Source organism: Lepisma saccharinum, chromosome 18, assembly GCF_977018435.1.
Source record: "Lepisma saccharinum chromosome 18, izLepSacc3.1, whole genome shotgun sequence".
NCBI classification, from domain to species: domain Eukaryota; kingdom Metazoa; phylum Arthropoda; class Insecta; order Zygentoma; family Lepismatidae; genus Lepisma; species Lepisma saccharinum.
The window spans coordinates 40,855,840-40,880,393 of NC_139246.1; the positions used below are offsets into that span (position 1 = coordinate 40,855,840).

At 37.9% G+C, this 24,554-nt stretch overlaps 1 protein-coding gene across 5 annotated transcripts in view; it reads left to right on the forward strand.

The window, feature by feature from the left end:
• The window catches only part of LOC146002540 (uncharacterized), a 52,356-nt gene that overhangs the window by 1,414 nt on the left and 26,388 nt on the right, over nucleotides 1-24,554 (forward strand). For 4 of the 5 annotated variants that reach the window (XM_083140458.1, XM_083140460.1, XM_083140456.1 and 1 more), the window contains exons 2-3: nucleotides 14,027-14,153; nucleotides 18,435-18,521. In XM_083140458.1, the coding sequence (XP_082996584.1) occupies nucleotides 14,029-14,153; nucleotides 18,435-18,521 (212 nt within the window). In that variant the 5' untranslated portion in view covers nucleotides 14,027-14,028. Of the gene's footprint in view, nucleotides 1-14,026; nucleotides 14,154-18,434; nucleotides 18,522-24,126; nucleotides 24,217-24,554 lie in introns of those variants that run through there. The other variant, XM_083140461.1, reaches the window with a different exon arrangement.

Sequence of the window (24,554 nt, forward strand, 5' to 3'; positions counted from 1 at the left end):
ACATAAAAAAAAAAAATCGCGAAAATCGACAGTTTCCATTCCGAAAATTAACGCCTTATTTTCGCTTATTTTGCAATTTCTAGACGTTTCCGACAAATTTTAACTTCAGATTCTTGATTAGGAGGCCTCAATTATATTCCTTTCCCGGATTCTCTGGAGTAAGAGAACGCGAACTCGTTCTGGGCGCATGTTGAAGGGTGTGCACCTCGTCCAATGAACGCGCGGAGGGGAGGGGCATCCACGGGAGGGGATGACTCGATTGCTCATTCGTGGTCCAGTAGTTCCGTAGTAAACATGTCAGCTCGCAAGTCTAGGGGAACTCTGCATTCAGAGAGCGCCGCATAGTGTTGAATGTGTTCGAGAACAACTTGTTTGAAAAGTTTAAAACACGTAGCTTTGTTTTTTTACAAATGTTTAAAACGTTTAAAATAAATAGTTTTAAACATGTTTTTAAGACTTGTTTAAAACACTTTTTGATACATGATGTTTCATAGTTTGTGGTTATTTGCATGTTTTTTTGAAAATGTATGTTTAAATTTGTTTTAATTTTTTCTGTTCTTCGTAGCATCAAAGGACAAATAAACGTGCAATATTGTTTGTTATTTGTGTAAAACAATACACTCACCATTGTTAAGAATAAAAGAAGAAATTGGCAGCAGAAAGTATTTTGCTTTACGGCCGTTACACCGTGCAGCACTTCGTTGCTTTCATCCCGCACCCTTCCCCACCTAGTCTGACCCCACCCACAAGCTTTCTCCTCTGCACGTCGCTACTCCAGAGAATCCGGAAAAGCAGTATAGTGAGTATGCCAAATATGAAGAAAATCGGAGAGGGGTCCGGTCATCTCAAGTCGTTCCTTAAAACGTCCATATCTCTGAAACTACTAGACATACCGGGACATTCTTTTTTTTTAATTTCAGTGCCAACATTACTCTCTATAAATTTGGTCCTCTTCGTTTTTTAAACATTCCCTATGGTTTTTGAGTAATTTTAAGACAAAATGAAAAAAAAATGTAAATTTCTATACTTACTTTTTCTTTTTGGCACTGTATTTTCATTATGAATGATAATATTGGAAAATTATCCAGACAAAATTTGTAGAGTATAAAATTATCTTTAATTTGATAATAATGATGACAAGCTTGCTACTAAGATTTGCCCTGTAGCGAGTAAAGTGTGAACGCATGCGCGCGCTTTCAGTCGCTGTGTGCGCTCCCCTACTCTCGCTATGTTCCGCATGAATGCGCACATTTTTATGTTTTTTGTTCATATGTGCTACATTTAAACAATATTTTTAATATTTTGTAACATTTTGGTAGCCCATGTGCTGTAGATGGATAGAATATACAATTTTAATTGTCTTATTTTGAAAATATTAAAATGTCTTGAGTTTTCGGTCACAGCCTTCTGGATCTCCCAATTGAGTCGAATCTTGAATCCTTCAGGTGCATTTTCAGTTTTGGGAAGAGGAAATAGTCTGGAGGTGACAAATCTAGTTAATAAGGTGGATGGTGCAACTTGGAGACTTGCTTTTCATCGAGGAACTGGCAATTTATTGCTGCCGAATGAGCTGGAGCATTGAAATTCAGCAGAAAAAAATCATGAGGGTGAAGAGGTCCGGACAAACTCGTTGGATTCAAGCTAGCAAGCCTTTTAACACTTCCTGATAGAATTCCTTATTTACTGTTCTACCTGGAGGCATGACCTCTTTGTGAACAATGCCATTGCTATCGAAAAACACGATGAACGTTGTCTTCACCCTTGATTTTTTAAGTGCAGTTTTTTCGGTCTTATTTATTTATTTATTTACTCACAGTTTCAGATACAGTCTTATTTGGCCATTTTACACTGAAACAACATAAAGTAGAAAAATAAAAAATAACAAAAGATAAAAACAATAACAAGATGGGATAGATTTACATGTTCTTCGTCAGTAATATACAAAAATTACGTTCTGGAAGGAAAATATCTACATTCAGGGGAAGTTTGTTGTAGATTTCTGGGAGCCTGTAAAAGAAGGAGCATTGTAGAAGGGATAGCCTAGTGGTTGGGTTGTGAAAGAGTTGCAGGTTGCGCGTTAGCTTTTGGGGCAACCTAAGTGTGAATTCACTGATTAGGAGATCTGTTCTGATTTTGCCATTTATTATCTTGTATAAAAATTTCATGTCAGCTAGATCACGACGAAAGGATGGAATGTGAATATTCAGAGCAGCCATGGTGTCTGATTTGGATACATGTCGAAAGGAAGGTATTCTATGGCGAACAATTGCAAGAAAGAAACTGAGAACAGAATCTATTCTGGTGAGATTGGTTTTTGAGGCCATTGCCCAAATTGGAGAACAGTATTCAAGGATGGGCGAGATGAAAGATTTAAAGAATAAAGCAAGAGACGATGGGTTTTGAATTTCGCTAAATCTGTATAGAAGACCGTTTTTCATCCATGATAATACCTAGGTCCTTTTGGGTGGAAACGTTTTGGATTGGGAATGTTTTACCAACCCATTCGGAACTCTTAACGTTTTGTTTCAGGATCATAGGCAAAACACCAAGTCTCGTCACCAGTAATAATCTTGTCTAAAAAGTTTTTGTCACGGTCAATCATGATAACAAGTCTTGACAAGACTCAACTCGATCGTCAACTTGCTCCCGTGTCCCACAAACACACACACAACACAAGGTTATATCAAACATCCGCACTCTTCCACAACAACAGCTAGACTGATGCCTCTCAGCATGGCTGTTCGAAAGGGTTCAAACTACGTAGATCAACAGTCGTCCACTAGATGGGGTTAGTGGGAAGGCTGCATAAAAATCATACGGGAACTTATGGGACACACTGTGTATATGTTTGTAACTTCAGATTGTTGGCATCATTTATATGATGAAATATAGGTCGCAAATATTTCTACTGTATGGCACTAAATTAGCTAAGGGTGTTTTCAAAATTGACCTACCATTGATTTCTCCTTACCAGCAAGCAGAACAATGGAAGTCAATGGCTTCTTATGCTCCCAAATAACTGCAGCAGTGCAGACCTCTAACACACACTGCCTTGTAGTCAGATGTTTGATTGATTTAAAATTGTTGGGTGCGTTGGCACGTATGACCATTTTGCACCCTTCACTGCATGCAGGGAAGATCCCCTTATCTAAAACCCTTACCTCAAAATTAAAAAAAAGAAGTTAAAAATGCAGGTTGGGTGTATTGTTGGCTTACACCTGTCTCCTTTGACAGTCAATGAGTACTCTTCTTCGGGCTTTTCATCATGGACGCAATGATAAATGTCGACATCTGCTCATCAGTTGTTGTCTTCGGACATCCAGTTCTCTTCTTGTCTTCCACACTACCCGTTTCCTTAAACTTAGCAACAGTGTGTGTGATGGGATCACGGTCTGGGTGTTGTTCGTTGAACTTCTGGGCAACCTGCCGGGTCGAATTTTCGGCAACAAGAAAGATTACTTCAGTTCTCTCCTGGATCGTCAGTGCCATCTTTCAAACTGGAAAAAGACAAAAAAAAAAAAAAACAGAATTAAAACCTGGGAATGTAAAAGAAAAGTCAACATCAGTTGTATGGCATCTTTCAAACTGGGAAGAAAAAAAAACAATTAAAAGCTAGGAATGTAAAAGAAAAGGCAACATCAGCTGTATGGTGACTTTTGCGCCACCCTGTAGAAACTTTTAAGGGGCTTTCTACGAAAAATGGTCCTACTCTGTGTAAGTAACAGAATTAACTAATCTGAAAATAATTAGTTTTTAATTGCATTAATTTTTAAATGTTTGTGAATGCATATAATTTGCATATTTTTATCAACAAAATGATTACCAGCTGTAGCCTATTTGCATCACTGGCAAATGAGGTCAAACTTTGCTACATTTTTAAAGCATCTCACACGTAACATTTTCGTTAATGCTTATCATGTAGTCAGGCTTTCTCAAGTTTTTATCATTTGTTAGCAGACACCACAAAGTACAAAGTACTTCATATTTCTATGCAATCAGTTCATTATGAATATTTAAATCCAATCTCATGCCTAGAACCTTACATTTTATATGTGAAATGTTATGCATGTAAAGCTGGAATGTCCCTTAATAGCATGTACATTTTCACTCCAAATATCCTTACAAATATTCGAGTAAAATAGCTACAAAATATTTATTGGCATACAATCTAGCGTATCGTGCCCAAGGTATTGGGTAAGCATAGCATAGCAGGTAACAGAGAAAGGAATGCTGAATAAGTAATCAGGCAAAGGTCGGGTGATTGACTTGGAAGGCGTATGTGGCATGAGTGTTGGAATTGTCAGGAGGTGTGATCAGTTGGCGAGAATACGAGAGAGAGTAAGGACTACGGATTGTGAGAGAGGAGCAAAGTGAGGAACGATTATTGGACGATGGTGTGTGACAGATTTGATGTCTGACAGGGAGGTCAGACAAGCGATAGTTGAGAGGACAAGCTAGGAACAATCTCCACATATTTGTAAGGCGAGTAATATCCTTTCTTTAACCAATCCATATCGGTTCAGTCATGGAGAGTATAAAACCCATATCTAATCTAAGCTAATTTCTATCGCCATTCCTTTAAAAGGTAACCTCTTGCATTTATCACATTTAGGCCAAGCGAGTGATAACCATCTGAGAGATGAATGAGGAATAGCTACATCACCCAATTAAATCTAGAGGTTCTTGGTTCGATCCCAAACGCAGCATGGGAGTTGCGTTACGTGGTGGAGGCTGCTTAGGGCTTCTCATCCATTTTTTTGCAAATGCGATGCGAAAACACTGCAGTACGTGAAATCCTGCGATTTTCATCTATTTCATCCCGAAATATGATGAAAATAATAGAGCCTTCTAGCTTTTCAAATTAAGTACGGGAGATATGGCGCCGAAATTTTCACTTGTTAGCGCTTCACGTTGTGTTAATTATCAATTGTTACCAAATATCAAGAAAAGAAAGCAAAAGGTAGGCCTAGCAATATGCTACGCGGCAAGGCACAAATAAATAAGAGTAGAGTTTTAACTAGGTTATTCGGCTATTGGCTTGTAAAAAGATGAGAATTAACATTAGGATGGTGCATAAAGGTTGGTTAAATATTTTAAAGATGTGTTCGGTACTGTCGTCACTCTGTTACGCGATTGTTGAACCTAACTTATCAAAATTTCGGGAGAGTAAACAATTGAATTGCTGATAATGTCCTATCAAAGCCACAGGGGGATGAGAAAAGAAAACAAGCAACTTAGTGCTAATTTTAAGCTAATCAAGCATTTTTCCTGCACATAGGCTATTCATAGAATCATGGCGCAATCTAGATTTATCCACCCCAACATTCTCGAAACTATCCAGTTTCAAGGTAACATTCACGAGGATGTATTAAAATTCATTGACAAATTTGAAAGTTTAGCTATTCTTAATGAGTGGAATGACTTAAAGAAAAGGCAATTGCTACCGGCATTTTTGGCTGATTCAGCATTGGAATGGTTCAATACTTGGAGTCGAACTCAGGAAGCACAGGATATAGATTTTGTAACTTTAAAAACTAAAATTGTGGAAGAATTTACGGAACCGGGTGACACTTTTCAATTAGAAGAACAAATCAGATTACGCTTCCATCAGGAAAATGAACCTGTTTCAAAATATGTGAGAGAAAAACAGTTATTGTTATTAAAATTAGATCCTGCCATGGACATTAGTGAACAAATTAAGCAAATAAGCGAGGGTTTACAACCTACCTTTATGAAAGAAGTTTATAACAGGGAATATGATTCAGTGCATGAAATGTTACGAGACCTTAAACATGTTGAACAATTCAAATATCTCGTGCAAAAACGTAAAATTCTAGAAACTGAATGTGAGAGAATGAAAGCTCTGTCGTGTTCTGAATCGAGTCGAGCCTACATGCCGACTCAGCAAGCTATCACGTTGCAGCGCACGGTCAATGGTCATGTTGACATAAGTTATTCTCAGGCTAATCGGGAGATCGAGGAAAGATTAAATGCACTGCAACAAGACCTTGATCAATTACAGTCAAACACGGGACTCCAGTCTCATGAGTCAGATTTAGTTTTGCAATTTCAGAATCTTGAAGCTAAAGTAAATGCACTTGCAGAACATCGAAAAAAACATTCATTCACTGAGTCATCATTCTCATATACAGTTAGAGAAAATGAACATAGAGACAGAAACAATAGAAGAACCTATTATCATAATAGTAATCATAGAGTTCAGAATAGAAATACTTGGCATAACAACCACAATAATAATCTCGACACACAGTTGCAAAGCTCGCATAGGGGGCGATGGCGCAATGGCGGTAACCCTCGATTTCAGCGTTCGCATTTTTCATCTTCATCGCCGCGAACATTTTTGGAGCAACAACAGGGGCGCGAAGATCCAAATAACCATACTAATCAGGTTGTTAATGCAAATTACTCTACTTTTCGTAAGAACAGAAGCAATTTTAAACGAGTAAGACCTGCATATGACGGGGACCTAGGTGTAGGACCTACGGGGAAAACTCTAACGGTCTCTACTTTTCCTTCTGAAGATTTGATTTACATCAATGTGAAAGTAGATAGGGAAATTCGACAGTTCATCCTGGATAGTGGAAGTCAAATTTCGGTAACGGGAGATAAGAACATACCAGTCAATGCCAAGAGATTTAATATAAATACTGCGATTAGAGGGGTCACTAATAGTCAACTGACAGTTAAGGAAATTGTGTTGCTACCATTTTCTATACATAATCAAACATTTGTTCATCCATTTAGAATCGTTAAGGATTTTAATCAAGTTACCATATTAGGAAATGATTTCTTGAAGGGACAAAAGGCTAAGTTAGATTTTGAGGAAAATAAGCTTACCTTGCATAGATTTGGCACACCTCCTAGAAACCAAATTAAAAATGAGAATAAGAAAGCTTTTGACGTGTCAATCAAAGTTTCCCATTTGTTACATCATGTTTTGCAACCAGAATTTTTAGCTGCTAAAAAGATAAAAGTGAAACCCAGGACACATTTGTGCATCCCATTGAAATTGGCTAATTCATATGACAAAGATAGGACACTCTTGGAACCGGACCTACAGTTTCAAGAGAAAACGGGATTGATGGTTGCCAGAGCAATTATTAATCCGGATTCGAATCTCATTTGGATCACAAATCCTTTAAATTATAATGTTACAATTAAGAAAGGCACTATTATCGGGAAAGCTGAAACATGGGATAGGCCAATCATGAGTAACAATAATGATGAGAATAAGGATGAAATTGGTGAACAGGCACAGGTTTTTGCGACGGAAGAGTTAGGGAACGTCAGTGACGCACGGGCGGACCCTAGTCGGTTTGATGTGAATCCGAATTTAGAACCTCAGCAAAAAGAGCAACTTTTGGCTGTTTTAATGAAATATCCACATGTTTTTGCGTGGTCAAAGGATGATATAGGTAGAGCCACGAATTATAAACATAGAATTCAACTAAAAGATGACACAGAATTTCACTTAAAATCCTACCCGATTCCAGTTCACCTTCGTGATGAAATTAAAGATCAGATTGAGACTTTATTAAAGCAAGGTGTTATTTCTCCTACACAATCACCCTTTAACTCTCCAGTTATCCTTGTAAAGAAGGCAAAGGGGGGTTATAGATTATGCCAGGATTATCGCAGATTGAATGTTTCGTCTGTATTTGACGCTCTGGGTGTGAATAACATCAATGAAATATTATACAATATGGGGGGCAAGAAATACTACTGTACGGCGGACTTGAAGAGCGGATTCTTTAATATTCCTCTCACCGAGGACAGTAAGAAATATACAGCATTTACAATACCAGGAATGTCACAGTATCAAATGAACGTCGTGCCACAGGGCCACGTCAGTTCATCAAGTGCGATGACTCGTTGCATTCACCTAGCTTGCTCAAATTTGGATCCCAATCACTTTGCCCATTATGTGGATGATTTATTTTGCTTTGGAAATACCTTTGAAGAAATGCTCGTAACTCTGGAAAAAATGTTACAATGTTTACAGGCTGCGGGATTAAAACTTGCGATAGAAAAATGTCACTTCGGCTACACTGAGGTTATTGCTTTAGGACATAAAATTTCAAAATTTGGCTATCGGATCAATGATAAAATCATTGATTCTATCAAGAAATATAAAACACCGACAACTGTGAAACAAGTTCGCACATTTCTCGGATTAACATCTTATGTCAGGAAGTTTTTAAAATCATATTCCGAGATGGCACTTCCCTTGCAAAAATTGATAGGAAAAAAGAAGAAATTTCTCTGGGGGGAAGAACAGCAACTGCGTTTGAGCGGTTGAAAGAGGCTTTACTTACAGCTCCTGTATTAATGGCATATGATCCATCCAAAGAAGTAAGGGTATATACGGATGCAAGCAGTAAGGCTATTGGCGCGGTGATTTTACAACTGAATGCGAACGGTGATTTTCAACCTATTTCCTACTGCAGTAGAGTTTTAAAAGACCATGAAACTCGACTTTCAACCATCGAGCAAGAATTGTTGGCAATCATATACGCATTTAAGTCATTCAGATTCTTTTTACTTGGGAGACATTTCGAATTATTTACCGACAACCAAGCAATCACATTCATTCGCTCCTCAACGCAACTTTGAAACAAATTATTTAGATGGTACACGTTGATGGCCGAGTTCGATTTTACGCCAATTTACTGCAAAACTACACAAAATATGGCGGATGCTATCAGCAGAGAAACAGAACATGATCCACAGGGAGAAGACGAGGAGCTTCCAGAGCCACATACATTATTATTGTTAGATGAGACAATTGATGTTGCTATACACCAACGAGAGGATTCTTTTTTTGGAAATATCATCAATATTTTGGAAGGAAAAGAAGACGAGGGGGGCAACAACCCACCCAACCCCTCCCTGCGTTACGCTAGATATCTAAATATTTGTTCAGTGGTCAGAAGTAGCGAGCTACTTGTAGCGTCGCTACTGTAGCTAGCTACAAAATTTGTAGCTGTAGCTGTAGCGATGCTACATTTTGAAAATTGTAGTTGTAGCGGTAGCGAAGCTACAAAATTCCAGTAGTTGTAGCGAAATTTCGCTTCAGCTACATTTTTCCCCGGCATTTTGAGGTGAATTTTGAATGTGGCAACAGCGTCAGAAAAATCGACAATAACCCTTAATTTTGCAGGAGGTTCATAAAGACAGTCTATTACATGGAGATACAGATTATCTAGATTGTAGATTATAGATATCTGCGTAATTTATTTAATTAGTATCTGAAGAATTCAGATATCCAGATAACTAACTGACATATATGAATATATTCCTGCTAACAGCTACGTTTTTCTAGCTGCATCGCTATTTTGGGGGAAAACATGCCTCGTTTGCTGCACCACTGGAAAAAAGTGCCTGGTTTGCGTCACCCCCGGAACAAATCCTGTGGATATTCATGGTGTAAGACACACCAAGATGTCATTAATTGCTGTGTTTTGTAGTGCAAAAACGAGCGATAGAATTTCCACTGCACTGACAAGGGAATAGTGCCACCAATAAATGGCTCAGTACGTTAACAGCATTGATCATCGTCAGTATATAGGATCTCACCAGCAAGAAATTATTGTTACAAGAATGATAAGAGTTTCTGGAATTACAATTATTTTTGCGATAGTATTTGTTCACAAATTTTAAAATTACAATACATTTAGAACACTCAGGTTTACATTACAGTTTCCTCAATAATTGTATCATATTGCAAAAAGTATGTACGAGTTATTAACTTTCCTGCAATTTTCTTTAGTTAATATACATAGTTTTCAAATTTATGTATTTCTCCTACTTTTGCGTCACTTTTCTGTAACTTTTGCTAATCATGACATCATCATCATCATCATCATCCCTCGCTGTTTCCTGCCTCTGGCTGGGTCGGCATAGAAGTCAAGCCTTTCCATTATTTCCTGGTCTTTCACAACTCCTCTCTTTCCAAGGTGTTCCAATCTTGTCTCCTAACACTCTCCACTATCTGCTCTTTCCACTGACATCTTGGTCTCCCCCTTGGCCTTATTCCCACTCCTTGTGCATTGTAAGCTCTTACTGGTAGTCTTCTTTCTGCATCCATCATCTTCATGTGTCCGAACCATCTCATCTGTGCCTGCTCTATTCTTTCCTGAAGCGTCACTACACCCACTGTCTGTCGGATCTCGTCATTTCTTATTCTATCCCTTCTAGTCTTCCTCAAAATACTCCTTAAAAATTTAATCTCCACTGGCTGCATCTTTTCTTTGTCTCTCTATGTCATTGTCCAAGTCTCTGCTCCATACGTAATTATTGGCACATAGTATGTGTTACATATTACCTTCTTGCATTTCATAGGTACATCCCTATTCCATATTAATCTTCGAACACTTTGATATAGTCCACCACCATTCATTTGTCCTCTTCTGTTTACCTCCTTATCTATTCTTCCACTTCTTTCAATCATGACAATGAGGATGAATGGTTTATTTAATTATTCTCTTATCTATAGTCGCTTTTTACCACTTTCGGCTAATTGTGAGAACGAGGAAGAATGATGAATGATGAGCAGTGTGGGGAATGGAGGAGCAGGAGCATCTGATCCTCCCAACTTGGCGTGTTTCCTAGTTTTTGTTTTGAGTCCATTTTATGCATAGATAAGCTGATCGAGACTGGATCCTAACCACTATGTGCCTCCACTGGGTATTGAACCTGGGGCCCTTTTGTAGTAAAGGGCTCCAGGTACTTTTCATTCAAAATGCTGACTTCATATCAGTCTATAAAAAATGAAATATTTATTCGCAAGAAAAATATGTTGATGTGAACATAAATACGTAATCCTACCAAATTTTAGTTGTGTATAGTTGTAATAATTAATTTGGGTAACACCCTAATTGCAATATTCATATATCAAATTTGAATTGATATGCCACTTGCATAGGTATGGTATTCTCAAAAACTATAGTAAAAATAAGTAACTGAAGTAACATTGCTATCAGAATTATCAAATGACTGGAATCATGATAATAAATAACAGAATCTATTTACCAGTAGTAGGGGATTTTCTTAATACCCATATCGTTGTTTTCATATTTTTTTTTTATGCAGAAGTAGCGAAGTAGCGAAGTAGCGAGTAGCGAACAGGAGTAGCGTAGCGAGCTATTTTTTGGTAAATGTAGCTGTAGCTGTAGCGAAGCTACATTTTGGAAGAGTAGCTGTAGTTGTAGCGAAGCTACTTTTAAAATGTAGCGTTTTGATCACTGTATTTGTTGTTAGTGACTCATTAGACATGTGTAGTGTTGGTGTATGTCTGTATTTATTATTATTATTTCCTTCATTTTCCTTGGTGAATAATGGATCTCACCAGCTAAATCCATACACAAGCAATAGAATCAGTTCAGAAATGATTCGTCAGATTATTGTATAAGAAAATCCAAAATTGTTATGTAACATTTTAGAAATAAGGAGTAAATAACTTAAAATTACACTGTACTTAAGAAGGAGTAACAAAATAATATGTTCTCATTAATAGTAAACTTTAACTGTGGCAGTCCACAACAAAAGCACATCCCACGGATTCCACAGATTTGGACCCATCCATGTAAAACACATTAAAATTGGGGTACTAAGATTGAAGCTCTGAAAACCTCTGATGGTTTCTCTACCATTCGTGTTTCTGCCTTTGGAATGGCAGTTAGAGACGTGAACAATTATGAGTGAGTCAAAGTAGCCCTATGCAGTACTCTAGTTGTCATAGTGACTCGTGACTTTGCCTCCACAGTCAAAATGAACACTTAGTTTAAAAAGGGTTTAATGGAAGTTGATGAAAAGTCATATTTTTTTCTGGGGGTTGGATACAATGTTAAACCTGATAGTAGTCTGTTTTCCTTCAGTTAGAATCAGAAAATATTTTTACTGTGCACATTTTTTTTCATTTTTACCCTTTTTGGATTTTAGGTCATTTTTGAGGTTTCTTTTTGCCCCTTCCCTGTTTTTTTGTGAATTTTAAATGCATTTGCTGCATAGCAAGTACACCATTAATCAAAAATATTGTCAATGCAAAATCAAATTATTTTTAACTGAAGTCTTTGGCAATGGATTAAGTAATTAATTGTGGTAAATTTATCATTCCTCCAGCAGGCTTAAAATACTTTTGGCGAAGCCTAATGTGAAGTTACCTTGCTGGCTACTGTTGTAGCTTTAATCAGTGGGTTTAAAGTAAAATTGGACACAAGAAAATATATAATCTGATATATGCAAAACACAACTGTATTTTCATATGCTGACCAACCACTGTATCATTCAAGGCCCACTCGGAAAAGAAGTGAATGACTTACAGTGAAGAAACCTTGCAATGTATTTTACATATGTAAGCTTGAAATAAAGAAAACTACATTACCACTTACGGTAATTGTTATTTTTCCCTTTGAATCAGTAGTTGGAACTGTCAAACGATAGTCTGGGTGCCAAATGCCTAAAAATGATATAACCTTGTTTTGAGGTATGAATAAAATGTTTTGACTGTTTTTGAAAGCTTACGCTATGTACATTTCAGATCTGATTGATGCCACTCTGTTGAACTTAAGCAATTTCAGTAATTCAAGATGGTGTTCAATATGGCAGACTTTCCAGTTTCTGACCTATATCTCAGTAACCAATGGTCATAAGCAGATAATCTTTTTTTAGTCTTTATCCTCATTAGATGGACTACGAAAAAGATTATGTTTAGTTATGTACTAATGTCAGCGATGTTGCCATAATTAAAAAAAAAACAACTTTAAAATATGTATTTTTTCTATCACTTTTAGATGCTTGTAACTTGTGAATAAATTGTTATATAAATGAAGATATTTTTCAATTGTTATATAATTGAAGATATTTTCAGTTGAGCAGCCAATCACTATCTGGACAATGATGGCCACCATCTTGAAAGAAATCACCATATTAGATATTTTTTTTTATTTGATACCTATAAATCAAATTATTGAACTACTCTTGTGTAATTTATAAAAAATCAAACTTTTATTGTAAGATCAAAAATTATTTTTGTCATTTTTAATAATTATAAGGTCATTCTCTAGTAATCACACAAGAATCAATGAAAGTGTTTGAAGTGATATATTTTCCAGTTGGATATATTTCCAAAACTTTTGTATATTTACAAGGTGGCATAAAATAGTTTCAAGACTAGCTCTGTTTACAAGAAAGTACTTTATGCACCTACGTTTACACACTCTCACCTTCAAAATAGTCCCCTTGCACATCAATAGAGCGGTGCCAGCGTTCCTGCCACTTCTGGAATGTGTCCAGGAAATCTTCTTTTCGAAGCATGTCAAGCACCTTCTCCGATTTGAGCTGGATCTCCACAATGGTGTTATAACGGTAACCTTTGAGCTGGATCTTCATCTTCGGGAAGAGGGCGAAGTCTGCTGGTGTCAAATCTGGTTCCATATGACACACCAACAATTGCAGCAATGTTGTGGATTGTTCTCTGGCGATCCTCATGCTCAAGTTGGCTAATGGTTTCGACATTTTTGGTGGTTGCGCTCTTTGAAGGTCTTCCTGATCTCGTGTCCAGTAATGTTCTTTCTGTCTTGAAGTGCACGTGCCACTCAAAACACCTTGAGCAGCTGCTTGCAGGATCGCCTTAAACTAGCCGAAACATGCCCAGCGTCTGTGTGGCAGATTTGCCCAGTTTCATGCAGAAACACCCTTTGTTCTAACTTGCTGTCCATGATGAAATCGCAGAGGTCAGAATAGCACCAGTTGCACAGCTTCCTATGTACACAGGATGATGTCTCTTGGTACACAGACTCCCTGTGACTGGACTGTGCAAACAGCTCATACAAACAGACCTGTGCTGCCATATGTTAGAATGTTACAGAACTAGTCTGAAAACTTGCATTGTGCAATTTGGAATCATTGGTATTATTACATTGATTAGCTTCACCAGATTGCTTTTTTTATTATATTGTTTTTGTTGTGTTGTTCTAATTGTTGTTTCTTTTCCTCTCGATTGTAGCAATGACACCCACAGCAAGGAAGCTGCATAAACTGAGGAAAAACAGCAGGGTGCTTCTTCAGCAGCTAGAATCAAACTCCTCTGAAATATTTGACCATTTGGAAAATCTGAAAGGGACGTATCAGAGGTGAGTTCACTTATATTGCTTCAAGGAAATGTTTGTGCTGAGACATTTTCCCATCTTGTTCTAGTCTTTAAAATCTTCAAAAGTCAAGAGTTTTTCACATATTTATAAACAAACGTTTTTACATACTATGTGCATGCAAGGATTCATGTTTTTTATTTCTTTACTTTTGTCTACCACTTTCGGTTGATTTTCATGTGAAATTATTTTCAAATCTTCTAAAACACCAAGCGAGGAAAGAGGTCAACTGCTGTTTTCAAGTTTTTCTGTGTTGTACAGGAAGTAATGTTAAGTAATAATTAAGGGCCTGAAAGTAACAACACATCAAGAACTGAGTTCTTTGGTAAATGTTAAGGACGTCGAAGGTATTGTGGAACTTAAAAAAGAAATTGTGAAACAGGGAAGAAAGTTGTGTATTCATTGTGAAACAGGGAAGAAAGTTGTGTATAAATCTGAAAACTCTCTTCCAGTCAAGGAATTTAAATTTTAAGTAGGGTTTTATATGTATTTTAAGATTTTTTTTGTGTGATTTTATGAGCTTCATCTTATAACATGTCAATTTCAGGCACACAAGAACCTAAAACTCTCCTCTATACTGTTTGAAGCATTATTTATACCCTCATGCATGCAGCCTTGCTTTTCTTGTATTATTTTTCAGAAAGTAGAACAGAGCTACTGGGACTTGGAATATTTCGATTACTAGAACTGTCGATTTGAAGGGTTGTTGAATAATGGTGAATTATCTGCACATATTGTCTGCACATGACAGTGAAAGTGCAATAGGCAACCGAAGGGGAGAACTCTTCAACGCTTATTTCCATGGTAACTTCCTCCCATCGCCCTCCCTTGCAGTGTTGCTAAGCGTAAGGTCAGTCTGTTCCTCCTCTCTAATAAGGCTTGCCACTAGACCTGATGAGGTGAAAAATCTATTGTCTCCTCTTTCAGCTCGCCTTGCCCTAGGACCGGACGATATCAACACCATGTTCCTTAGGAAAATGGTGTAATCCCTGTGCTATCCTCTCTGCATTCTCTTTGAACAGATGTTTCTCGGAAGGTGTCTTTTCTCATGCTTGGAAACAAGCTAATATCACACTGCTTCACAAAAGTGGTAACAAAAATCTTGTTTCTTCTTGCAGACCAATCTCCGTACTCCATCCTCTGTCCATCATCTGTGAAAAGACAGACTGTACAAATTTGTTTCTCCATACTTAAGCTCAAAGCAACATGGTTTTCTTCCTTGTAGGTCCTGTCTTATCAAACCTGTCTGTTTTTCTCTCACATGCTATGAAATGTATTTCAAATAATTCACAATTAGATGTAATATACTTTGATCTGGCCAAAGCCTTTGATACCGTTAGTATCACTGTCTTCTGATTCATAAATTATGCAATAGATTCAACATTCATGGCAAATTTCTAATCCTTCTTACAGATTACCGTAGCGATCGCCAACAACATGTTGTTCTTCCAGGAACTGTATCTAATTTTCTTCCTGTCTTCTCTGGAGTTCACAGGGTAGTGTTCTAGGACCTCTCTTATTCATATTATTCGTCGATGACCTTGCCGACCATCTCACAACTCCCTTTATTAATTACCTTCTTTTCGCAGATGACTAAAATTTTCAGAGAAATGTCCACTTCCAACGATACTCATCTTGTTCAGAATGACATAACAACATTTACCTCCTGGTGTCTCACATCACACGGGACCTTACATTACATCCTGAAAAGTGTACCATACTCTGACCATCTCTCTAAAAAAGAACCTGTTAAAGTCATCTTACTCCATCTTTGGCAGTAACATCAAAGAAGTATCCTCTCACAAAGACCTACCTAGGCATTGTTTTCGACCAAAAGCTCACATTTGAGAAATCACAAAAATGACCATGTGTTTCTTAGGTTTACTGTATCGTTTCACTGAAGTTAGTGACATCTAAGCCCTCACCTTATACTTCAAGTAATTCATTTCCCCAATAATAAAATACTGCTCCCCTGTCTGGTCCATGGCATATACCACGCAGCTCTAGAATCGATTCAGTCTTTGACTTTTTCCTAGCTATAGTTCCTTACAAGGTTCCCTCATTACACAATTTTCATCTCCACATCTCTTATCTTATCTAAACATACAGATTGCATATCAGCGCCATTTGCAATTGTTTATACAAATTGTCAATGGCAAAATTTGCAGCAACACACTCCTTGAGGAATTCCACTTTCGAGTACTGATGCGCACAACACGCAACACAGCCTTATTTTACACAGAAAAAACTAGACTAGAAATTTTAAAAAAAATCTCTCTTTTACAGACTTGCCACACAATACAATGATCTCTCATCAAGTATCGATATATTTTCCTCCGAGTTTGCCTTTCAGTTTTCTATTAGAAGAAACGTTCAGAAATAATATCAAGTAGTTCCATCTTTTACTTATTTTTTGTTAATTTTGCTTTCATTTTTGTGTTATTTTGTTACTTTTAATTATTATTATTATTATTATTATTTTGCTTTTCCATTGTTGATAATTTCAGTGTAAAATGTATCTGATACCTGTGCTGTATCTGATATTTTCTCAATAAATATATAACATTAAAAAAAGAAAAGTAATGAATACAATTTGTAAACGAAACAAGAAATAAATTATTTGAAATGTTAACAAAAAGTGTGATTTCTATAATAGAATTTTCTTGTAAGATAATTTTAATGTCCATTATAAAAAAATAATAACAGTCATTTTTAACACTAAGCAGTCAACCTTAATTGAAAATCACAAGAGGAAAAGTATACATAAACAGTTCACAAATAGCATTTGGGAAGGACAGGGGCCTATATTCCAAGCTACGTAGGCTTCTAGAAGTCCAGACTCATAAAAGAAGAAAAGTCGATCAGAAAATGTGTGAATGAAATTGTTCTGCAATAAGAGGATTGTGTTTCAGGAGTAAAAAGTAAAGTAAATGAAAATTAGGTTTCTCCGACCAAAAGCTTATAGTCTAGTACATACTGAAGAAAACTGTAGCATTCAAAGTATCCAAAATATTTTTAAAAATTGGCATTTTGAATTTCCGCCAAATAAGTGAAGCATGGCTTTTTACTAAACTTACAAGTGATGATAAAAAAATGCACTCTTAGTTTACTTACAAGTGGTAATAAAAAAATCCATAAGTGATGCCATGACACAAGGCCGCCTCGTCCGATCCATCTTCTGGGGAAGATGTTGTTGAGGTGTTGACGAAGAATATTGTGAAAGTGGGCTGGCGCTCCATCATGCATGAGCCACATTACCTGTCGTATTGCCAAAGGCACATTCTGAAGCAAAAGAGGCAGAGTGTTCTGCAGGAATTCCAGATATGTCTGTCCGTTAAGGCGTTGTGGAAGAACAAATGGTCCAAGTAGGTGGTCACCAATAATCCCTGCCCAAGCATTGATGCTGAACCGTTGCTGATGACTGATGAGATGATTCAACCATTCCTCGAGAATTGGCTGTAGCCCACAGATGACCATTGTGTAGGTTGACGATACCATCTCTACCAAAGGTCGCTTCATCGTTGAAGAGGACTGACGACAGAAATCCCAATATGGTGGTGGCTTGTTGCAAGAACCAGCGACAAAAAATCCGCTGGTGATAATCCCATCACACGTTGCAGGTGATAGGGATAGTAGCTGTTTTTATGCAGGATACACAACACCGTCGCTTGTCTTACACCATGCTGGCGGGCCACTTGCCTCGAGCTTGTGCTGGGGTTGTTCTCAATATCGTCTAGCACATGTTCCTCCACATCTGGTGTACGCACATGCCGCCGCGACCCTCCATGTTCGCCTGTATGAAAGGACCCATGCTCTCACAAACGCCCATAAATGGGTGCAAAGGTTTTGTGGTTTGGGTGGTTCTGTCTGTCCAGGTAGGTGGCTCGATAAATCTGTGCGGCTTCTCAGCCGTTTCCATCTACTGACCGTATATGAAAACCATCTCGGCTTGTTCCTGGTATGAATAACGGACCGTGGTGCTTCGATTTAGCTCTAATCACACAATCTGTTATGAGAGGATGATGTCGTTATTCTGTTCCATCTACCTTGGCAAATATGCATTTCTGGACATATGTTGATATGGACTTTTTTGTTCCTTTTCCTGTCAGGAATCACCTCCTGAAGTTTGTCCCTATAGTTTCTGTTCACCCTGTATATATATAAGATTGTGAATGGTTTGGGGGCAGGGGTACACCATGCAACTATGCATTTTACAGAAAATGACATGCCTAATGGAGAGTTAAAACTGTGTCTATTTTACTTCAGGAACCTGTCACCAGTGGAACTAGAAGAATCCAGGAGTCATGAAACCAAATGTTGCCTGTGCAAGATGAGGGATGAAGCACTTTCTGGGTATGTTCATTTTACAATAAGAATTTTCAATAAGAATATGTTATGAGTAATTATGAGGATCATTTAGAAAAAGTTATTACATGCTTATAACTGTTTACTTGCGAGGTGACCCCCAAAAAAAAAGAATCGTTCTGATGGGCAGGCTTGTTATAGTACACGCTTTTGCCGTTAGATGCCTCTGCATCAGTCTGCCGACCGGTGTCGTCAAATGAAGTCGTGGTGCCACGTAGTAAATTTTTTTGTTAGCATCTCTCGCTTCATCATTTTTTTTTTTTTTTTTTGATGGCTGAAAAGTTTGATCAATGTGTGGCTGTGAAATTCTGTTTCCTGTGAGGGAAAAGGGCAGGGGAAACAGTTGTAATGCTTGAAACAGCTTTCATGGAAGCTACCCAGCAGTCAAGCTAATGGAAAAGTTCAAATTCATCATGTCTCAAGAAAGTGCCGTGAGTGAAGTTCAATGTCAAGACGATGCTGATTTCTTTTTTTGATGCAAACGTCACTTAGAATTCGTTCCTAATGGTCAAACTCTTAATCAGACTTTTACCTACAAGTTCTGAAACGTTTGGGTGACATGATGAGATGAAAATGTCCTAAGTTGTAGCAAAGCGGGGAGTGGTAGCTTCATCATGCCAAATTGCCAGCGCTCAAAGCTTGAGTGTGCAAAATTTTAGCCAAGAACAGCATGACCCAGCTTATCCACCTGCCATATTCATCTGATCTTGCTCTGTGTGACTTCTTTCTATTCCGCCAAATGAAAAAAGTCCTCAAAGAAAAAGTTTTTGTGGACATGGAATAGATGAAGAGAAAAATGATGGTGGCATTAAAAGGCATGTCTTTGCAAGAGTTTCAGGACTGCTTCAAAAAGTGGAAAACACGTTTAGCATGGTGCATTTCATCAAATGGACAGTACTTTGAAGGGGATAAATTTTGTAACATCTAAAATAAATACACTTCTTTTTCTTATTCCCCCCTCGCATGTAATTGTGGAGGATGAGGTTGCTGTTTTCCTTCATAATGGTCTCTGGCCAAGTATAGCACACGTTGCCAAATTTGTGGCAATTTTCTCACACTGTCAGTGGAATCGTTTTTCCATATATTATTGTTATTCCGATTATTATTAATTTCCAACGAATAGCTGAATGAAGATGATTCTCCAGAAAGTTACTTTAATACAGTGGGTTTAAAAAGTTTTGCAGGTTTTTAAATCCTATAACTTTTAAAGTAATTGGTTTATTACAACAAAATATTGTTCGTTACACAGAGGAAACTTTTCATGTGGTTTGGTTCATCGCCAGATCTCCAGCTTAACACCATTCACGTCCAAACACACTTGCAATCTTCATTTGAATCTGAGAATTGTATTCTGATGGTGCTCATCCGAAATGCTGTGAATCACCTCACATATCTTAACCACCTATTCATGGATGAAGTACCCAAGGTTTTCTGAACAAAATAATAACTCAATGTTATTTGGAATCTTCTCCTCACCAAAACACAAGCTTTTAACTCGGCAAGCCATAACATGCACTGACAGGAGGGCTACTCCCTGGTTATTCTGGGAATTATGCATGAATTATTGACTCCGGGAATTATGCCTGAACTCTGCTTGAGTTTTCTCGGTAGACGTGAAACATTGCAATATTTATTAATCCAAATCCCATTGAATTTACACACATTTTTTCATGCCCTGAGGCAAGTTTTTCACAGTTTAGTTTTTATTCAGGAGGAGCAAGAAAAGAAAGCTGCATGGAAAATAAAACAGATTTCTCTCAGTCCATTTGCTTTGTTAGTGCCCTTTGCAGAACAATCTATCTGACATTTGGAAGATTATTGCAAGATAAGATATCTTGAAGTTGAATACTTATACAATTAACAATTTTCCGAAGATTATTATATCCCATTACATTTGTCATGGCCGTATTTAGAGGGGGGGGGGGTTTCTAGGGTTCAACCCCCCCCCCCCCCGCCCCGAAACTTCTGACATGTTGCATTAATGGATGTTCAGAAACCAAAATCTGTAACAAATTTTCAATTTTTTTTTCGAAGCATCACAAAAATACAAGGAGACAATGTTGAAACGATCGAGTTAGAATTTTCATACATTTGGAATTCTGAAAGTTGAGTGAAACAGGATTTATTCTCGGAATCACAGCCCACCGGTGACCCCTCCATTATCACTTCTGCTGTCCTCTTTCCAGTGTTGTTCCTGCGTCACAAGGAATATAGACTGAAGATTCCTTTATGATTGTCCCAAAATTCCCTTTCCAGCTTTTAAATTCCCCATCCGATAAAGTCGAAAATAAATCCCCCTTGATAGGAGTTCAAACCTAGTACCTCCAGTTTCGTAGCACATTACGTTGGCGATTGAGGTTACAATCCATGCACCAGGCTAAGATTTTAAAGAGAATAACTGGTTCCAGACTTTTCAAAATTCCAAAAATTTAGTTTTAAAGTCAAACAACAAAAACTTTATGACTAAAATTTCCATCTAACTTTTGAAGTTTTTTCTTGAAGGTATCTAAAGTTTAATGACGAAGTAAAATAATTGTGCATTACAGTACACACTGTATGAAACGTAAAAAAAAAAAAAAAAAAAGAAACTTATGCTGGATATTCACTCATCTGCTGGATTGAGTAAGCCCCCTCAAGGATATAACAATAATATAATAATTATTATTATTAGTATTATTATTATGGAATAAAATTGTTTTATTATGAAATTTTAATTATTATTATTATTTCTATTATTCAAATTTCTGGCGACGCCCTGGGAATAATTATGAATGAACCCCCCCCCCCCCCGAAAATTTTTCCTGCCTACGGCCATGACATTTGTGACTTGTGTTTGTAGATGTATTTCTAGTCTGAGTATGCGAAATGGCAATGTAAACTGCACGCCTTAAATGAAATGTACATACTGTTCAATTGAATTGAATTAGAATTTTTGGATACATTGAAATCGTACAGACCTTTATATTGTTAATATAATTGTGTGTGTGTATGTGTGTGGGTGGTGAGAGGCGATGATACGCAAGGTTGAAATAGAGAAAACATCTGCTTGTACCCTTGATTTATTGGAAAGTTTGTCTTGAAAACCTGGAATTATACTTGAATTTTATCATTGTTCTAGAGTAGCCACCCTGACTGATCTTTTCCCTGTATCAACACCTTCTTGGAATTCCGTGATTGCATTATCACCTGCACACACATCATTCAGCTGTGTGGACAGAACAAAATTTTTAAATTTTCTTTTGTGTAAAGAAAGACAAAGTTCGTTGTAATAAACTTATTACTTTAAAGTTATAGCTTTTTAGAATCCTGCAAGACTTTTAAAACATGCTGTACTCACTGTACATGTAACTCCCTTTGGTACTGTGTGACACACTAAAACTACTTTGTAGTTGTATACAACAACAACTTTTTGGAAGTTTCGCAGTCTTGGCGAATCAATATGATGAACCACTTAATCACTGTTAGATATTGAAGTGCCTCATCACTACAAGGTTTGCACAAGTTCTCTAGGACACTTAACAGCATTTCTTTCACATGCAACTTTAATTTTGATGAACGCAAGATGCTCTTTCTCTGAGAATATTGTTTTAGAGGCAACTACCCAATTTGGCTAGTCACCACAGTGCTGCCACCACACGTCACTCTGTGGAACCACAACATGTTACATGTAGAAGCAGCAATGAACCCCTTTATCTGAATCCATGATTAATTGTTGCTAGCAGTGGCAGATAGTGTATATATTGTTGAATATCACTTTAATAAAAGCAAGCACAAATAAAACAATAGGACAATTTAAAAAACTTACAAGGGTTGGATAAAAAGTAATGGCAACACTGGTATAATTGCTACTTGACTGTATTGGCAGAGGAGCACGTGTTACATTCCTTCAATGTAATCGCCCCCCCCCCCCCCCCCCTCATCTCTACGACCTTCTGCCACACGTATGGAAGGCGTCGTACACCGTCAGCGCGTCCATCTCTGTCGATGTCCCGCAGTGACCGCCCTATAGCACGTATGATGGCTTCGCGCGTGTCGTAGTGCTTCTCACCCAGTGGTTCCTTCATTTTGGCAAAAAGGTCGTAATCACACGGTCTCATACCGGTGAATACGGCGGATGTTCCAGTACCTCCCACTACCGGTTATGCAGGAGCGCCGTCACAGTGTTCGCAGTGTGACACTTTGCATTGTCAAGCAGGATGATGGGACACCGTGCCAGAATGTGCCGTCGCTTCCTTCTTAATGCGAGACGAAGGTGTTGTTGCAAGGAGGTGCAGTAGTAGGCTGCGTTGACCGTCTGCCTAAGAGACATTGTTCTTCTTGCCTAAACATATTGTTAGGGTGCTTGCACTCTCGTCCTCTGCTTCAGAGCACTGCTGTTTTTGACTGAATAACATACAATCGCACCCCACTCACTATACTTCCTCGTCTGACATTCCTTCATCAACCACGAAACGGTTGTGGCGCTGTGACTCGCCCCTTTCACGGGACAGCAGTGTTGCCATTACTTTTTATCCAACCCTTGTACATTATAAACCTCTATCTACCAAAACCTGAAAAAAAATTAAAAAAATAAAAAAAATGGCCGAGTGGAGAGACAGCCGATCAAAATATCAGACTGAGTTTATAAGGAGAATGCCCTATCCAACTGCTCCAACTCTCTGCCTTCTACAGTCTGTTCTGAGTTCGCTATAATAATTATAATAACCCGTGGTGCAACAACCCTTGAAAGGCAGGACCTACCTACCGACTCCCGGCCTCACTCCCATATGCCAAGGTGGGAGATCATTCAACCAGTTGCAGCGTGACGTGTGGTCAGCACGTCGAACCCCCAGTCGTTGTAAGTAACGCTACTCATTGATAGCTCCTCAATTTCCTCACGAAGGTGGGTGGCCACCGGCCCCATACACAGGGCAAAATCTCAGGAGAAAAGTTGTTATCTTTCCCCAGGAGACTCGAACCTGCATGTGTCCCGTAGCCAGAGCCCAATACATGATGCTTTAGACAGCACTATGATCCTTCCATCCTGGGTGCTTGGCCGTCACAAATACAATTTTCTGTGCTGGGTGTAACTCCATTTTTCACCCCTCGAGGTGCTCAATCTTGACCCATGCACAGCGGACTTTGCATGTGCACCAGTGTGTACTTTCTCCGGTAGTGAGGGGATGCTTGATTGTTATTGTGTGTATGTCTGAAGTTTTTCTTCCTATTGTTACAATGTGACAAAGTCGAACCTCTATGAATACAATTTAAAACAAAAACAGCTGTAAATATAAGTTATGTAGACACAGTAGTATAACTTCAAAAGTAGTGACAAAATGTTGTTAACCTGGGATTTGTTCCAAAAGAAACATCAAACATTTACATCCAACTTTGCTGTAAAAAGTTGGCTAGGCAAGAATTACCCATGTTTTCATATTACACCAAAAAAAAGTTGAAAAGTTTTTGCTGTTCATATTATGCTATTATTGAATTTTTTAAAAAATGTAAGAGAATTATTTTGCCTTGCTTTGAATTTTGAAGATGCTAATTGAGGAAGAAGGAACTGTGGTGGTTCAGACTAACATGTGGAGGACGTGGTTAGATTTCTTGTGTAATCATCTTGGGTGTTCCCTCATCATTCCTGCATAGATGGGTTTGGGTTTCACCCAGGTCCACATCGTTATGTACCTAAGGGAAGCCCTGGGTGAGTAAATGCAGCTGGAGCATGGTGCTGATCACATTATTTCCATTGTGTCCAAGATTGAGAGTATGTGAAGCTCTAATTGCATACCCTAAGGTATCTTCATGCGAACATTTTTTTTTTCAGGGGAGAGAACACCAGGAGAACAAATTATACTTTTTTCCATTGAATGGGGCAAATGATTTGATATTGTGGTAATGTTTTATTTTTAATTACTTGAAAAGAGAATAACATTTATTTTACTTTTCATGCAAGAAACACAATGAACCAAATGACATTTTTCACTACTCGTTTTCCAGGAGGGAATGCTCCTCCTTGCTCCCTGCTGGATATGCCAATTT